This window comes from Eurypyga helias, unplaced genomic scaffold (genome assembly GCF_000690775.1).
Source record: "Eurypyga helias isolate BGI_N326 unplaced genomic scaffold, ASM69077v1 scaffold14115, whole genome shotgun sequence".
Lineage (NCBI taxonomy): Eukaryota > Metazoa > Chordata > Aves > Eurypygiformes > Eurypygidae > Eurypyga > Eurypyga helias.
Window position 1 is genome coordinate 65,240 of NW_010250929.1, and position 3,666 is coordinate 68,905.

At 47.0% G+C, this 3,666-nt stretch overlaps 1 protein-coding gene across 1 annotated transcript; it reads right to left on the reverse strand.

The window, feature by feature from the left end:
• Positions 1–1,656: 1,656 nt before the first annotated feature.
• Positions 1,657–3,456, reverse strand: PTGFRN (prostaglandin F2 receptor inhibitor). The gene is made up of 2 exons (XM_010151840.1): positions 3,154–3,456; positions 1,657–1,923 (listed from the first exon to the last, which is right to left on the reverse strand). The coding sequence occupies exons 1-2, from the start codon at positions 3,452–3,454 to the stop codon at positions 1,757–1,759; spliced, it is 468 nt and encodes a 155-aa protein (XP_010150142.1). The 5' UTR covers positions 3,455–3,456; the 3' UTR covers positions 1,657–1,756.
• Between the last annotated feature and the right edge of the window lie 210 nt (positions 3,457–3,666).

The following is a 3,666-nucleotide window of genomic DNA, read 5'->3' on the forward strand; positions in this document are numbered from 1 at the left end:
CACCCACACGAAGAAAACTCATTGCAAAAAAATCCTGATTTTGGAATAGTGATAGTGTTGAGTGCAAGGTTCCACAAACACTGATGTGAAATGAAGCCTTCTTTGCACAGACACCAGACCTGCAGCTCCCCTGGAATGTGCAATGGGATGAGCTTTTAGGGAAGCAGACTGAATACATAACCAATGTCGAGACTGGCAACAGCACACCACAGTCACAACCTTTCAAGGATACTCTCCTTTAGCATCTTGATACGAAAAAAAAAATAGATATATGAAAAAGGATTGAGACCTGGCCTCAACTCTACATTTCTCAACCTTCTTGATGCAAACCAATCCCTTGCTGTGACATCACGTTGTGGTACGGTCCTACTTCCTTGTTTATGCACAGCATCTTTATTCTGACTTTATTGCTTAAGACACCAACTCTGCTGGGAAGACACAGCTGCCTGGAAAAAGGAGCTGCTCCCCACACAGGAGCCAGGTCAGTGTATGTGGAAGACCAAAGCAGGACTCCTATACTATAGCACCTAGGAATAGGTCTCAAACCCACAGGAAAAGCCCTGCTGCAGGCCCATGCACAAGAACAGGATCACTGGGACCTGAAGGGTGTTTGTTGCCCTCTTGGGCCTGCCCCTACTCCTACCCTGAGCTGCACTTCAGCTACTGTAGACTCTGCTCACAGGTTCAAGGGTGTCCACCGAGTGACTGGCAGAAGCAGCACCGGAGGCTGGTCTGTGCATTTGGTAACAGTTTACAAGTCTTCTCTAAACATGATCAGTTGGCCAACTACAGGCAAATCTGATTTGGCAAATCCATATCTCTGATTTTTTTCCCCTGTAAGTCACACCACCACCAGTGGGGTAAGGTCTCCCACTTCTCTGCCGAGGCCAGCAGAAGGCTGGGTCTTGTCCCTGGACACCATGTGCTCCCTTGCCACAAGCAGAACAGGGTCTCAGGCACAACGTGAGCAGCTGTAGTGGGGAGAAAAGAAGGTGGAAGGGTGGGGGAGAAGGTGGCCATAAGCAGACACCCATCAATTGCTTGTCTGAGGATCGACTCTTCAGGGTTGCCAAGTTAACTAACTCCTACCCACCATAGCTAAGAGCTTTGAGTACAGAAAATAAAATTTAAAAACAAAAGGTTGTCTCAAACACCCCCAAGCAAGTTATGGTTTGGGGTTAACCGCAAACCTTCTGGAAGCCAGGGAAGAGAAGGCATGCTGACAACCATAAACCAATTTCCTGGAACAGTCTTATGAGGAACCTTCTCCAGCCTTCAATCTGACACAGAGAAGTCTGTGAGATACCAAGGTGGACAGAGAAAGGGAACAGGATGGTGGGATGGGGGTAGAGGGGAACAGTAGATCGGTTAATACAATGGAAGTCTAACACTTCTAACAGTTCCTCTCCCACCCATCGCCCTGCCCATCAAGCTTTCATACAGGGACATCTTCTCAAAACCAAGAGGGGAAGAACACCACCAAACAAAAACCTTAGTGAATTTTGTCACAGGGCCCTCCTGAAAGAAGGATCAACCATTTGCACATTAGAAGGACATGATCCCTATGCAGAAAGTGCTGCTGGAAAAGGAGAACTCCGAGTCGTTAAATATGGCCTGAATGCTTTCAGGACATGATGTGTAACAAGGAAAAGCTTGAGGTCCAGGCTGAAATCAGAGAAGAAACGCACTGTCTTGTCTGGGCTTGTGAGTCCAAGAGCCCTGTGAGTCTCTCCCAGAACGCAATTGTGTCCCACGCTCAGTCCATCTCCATCGACATTAGTCGGCGACGCTCTCGTCTTGTTTCCTGCACTTCCTTCTTGCAGCACCAACGGGAGCTGCAGTAGCCAATGAGGCAGGATAAGAGTCCAATGACAGTGGCCAGGCCAATGCCAATCAACAGGGGATACTTGAAAGCATTCAGAACTGAAAGAGGAAGGCAAAATTATTAGATACGACTGAAAAATTCACATATCCCCTTTATCTATTCTTGCCTAAGTAAAGGAGAAAATCCCACATTGTTCAGTCATGGGCAGATTAATTATTTCAAGAAGGAAATTGTGCTGATTTTCTTGATTTCTTCTTTTGAGCTTTGGAAAATTAGCCTCTTGCTGGACTCCCTTACCTCCTCACCCTAATTCTTCCTCCACCATTTCAAAGCCTCACAGAGGCTGGAAGCACCAGGGGAACCTTGCAGTGAGACAGAAAAGTAGATCTAGTTCCAACGGGTATTCCATTACCTGGTTCCTCCAAACAAAAGCCTTGCAAAATTTCCCTGTCAGAGGCAGACTGTGGCTGCACACTCTAACATTTCCGAATGGCAAGGAGACGACTCTTCTACACTTCACTTGAGAGCTACTCGTACAGTACATTCACTGCCACTCGGCAACTCTCTCTGATCAGCCTTCAAAGTTGGTAGCTAAACAAGAAATTTGACTTGTAGGCACCTACTGCGCAGTTAAAAGGCAGAGTCAAGAACTGTAAAGTAGAGGTATCATAGTTATCTGCATAGTAGGGACTGTGCAAAAACTTGTGCTTCCTTTCAAGTTCATGGAACTTCCCAATATAACATTTCATGGGAATACTGAGAAAGCAGCAACTAGTTCAAATCCCCTTCTACATTCATTTTTCTCCTTCGTTATGTGCCAAATGCCACATCCAGCATGCAACTTGCTTTTCATGAGCCCTAGCAACACTTGCAGTTCAGGTTGGAAAGCAGACAAGGCATTAAATGTAAGGAGTAACACGTCTAGTGGTTCGGAGAAGGAGGAAGGACTCAGAGCTGTGGCTTTCTTTTCTCAGCTTTGATATTAACCACAACATGACTCTACTTCAGCACAGTCCATCTGCAAACCAAGGGTCCCTCCTGTCGGCAACAGAAGGGTTAACACTTGGAGAGAATACTACGCCTTCATTGAAAGATGCCCCAGCTTTGTAAAACATCACCAAGAGACGATCAGGAAAGAGAACACTCCAGTCTCACGAGTATGATCTGTTCAGGCCTACCTAGTCTACAGAAACTGGAATCAGAAGTCGCAAACTATACAAAATCTAAGATTATCACAGGCACCTTTAAAAATAGCCATGGGGAACGTACGTCAAAGACACAACAAGGTGTTAAAAAAACGCGGCATAACACACGTTGCGATCTCTTACCGTCCATTTTCACAGACAGAAAGATGGGTTTGGCTTTGATGTCAGGTTCCCGCTGCCATACGCCGGTGGCAGATTGCACCCACGGCGTCACTACGCAGTAGTGGTTCCCAAAGTCGTGGTCCTCGCAGCTGTGCACGCGGAGCCGGAATTCCAGTGGGCTGATTCTCTCCAGGCTGAGATCGCTGCTTCCGTTTCTCCTGCTCTGCGTGACAATCCCTCTCCTGTCCAGCGAGGCCAGCAGGATGGGCTCTCTGTCCAACGCAAAGGAGCGCACAGCAAACCAGGAGACATCAAAGGACATATCATCTGCATTTGAGGGCAAAGAAGAATTGGGACATGTTGGTGAGCTCTGAAGAGTATTCACAGAGCCCCTGCTCAGCAGAGAGGTTAACCTGCAAGCAGCACAGCCAACACTGGTCTGACAGTGGAAGGAAAAAAGAAATAAGAAAAGAAAAGAGTGCCCTGAACATGTCCTTTCTAAGAGGGTTCAAGCAGTGAACTGCAATGAAATGC

Excerpts from the sequence above, each read along its gene's own strand:
- PTGFRN (XM_010151840.1), bottom strand. The coding sequence starts at position 3,454 with ATGTCCTTTGATGTCTCCTGGTTTGCTGTGCGCTCCTTTGCGTTGGAC. Across the intron at positions 1,924-3,153 it reads TCTGTCTGTGAAAATGGACG|TTCTGAATGCTTTCAAGTAT; the intron begins GTAAGAGATCGC and ends TTCCTCTTTCAG.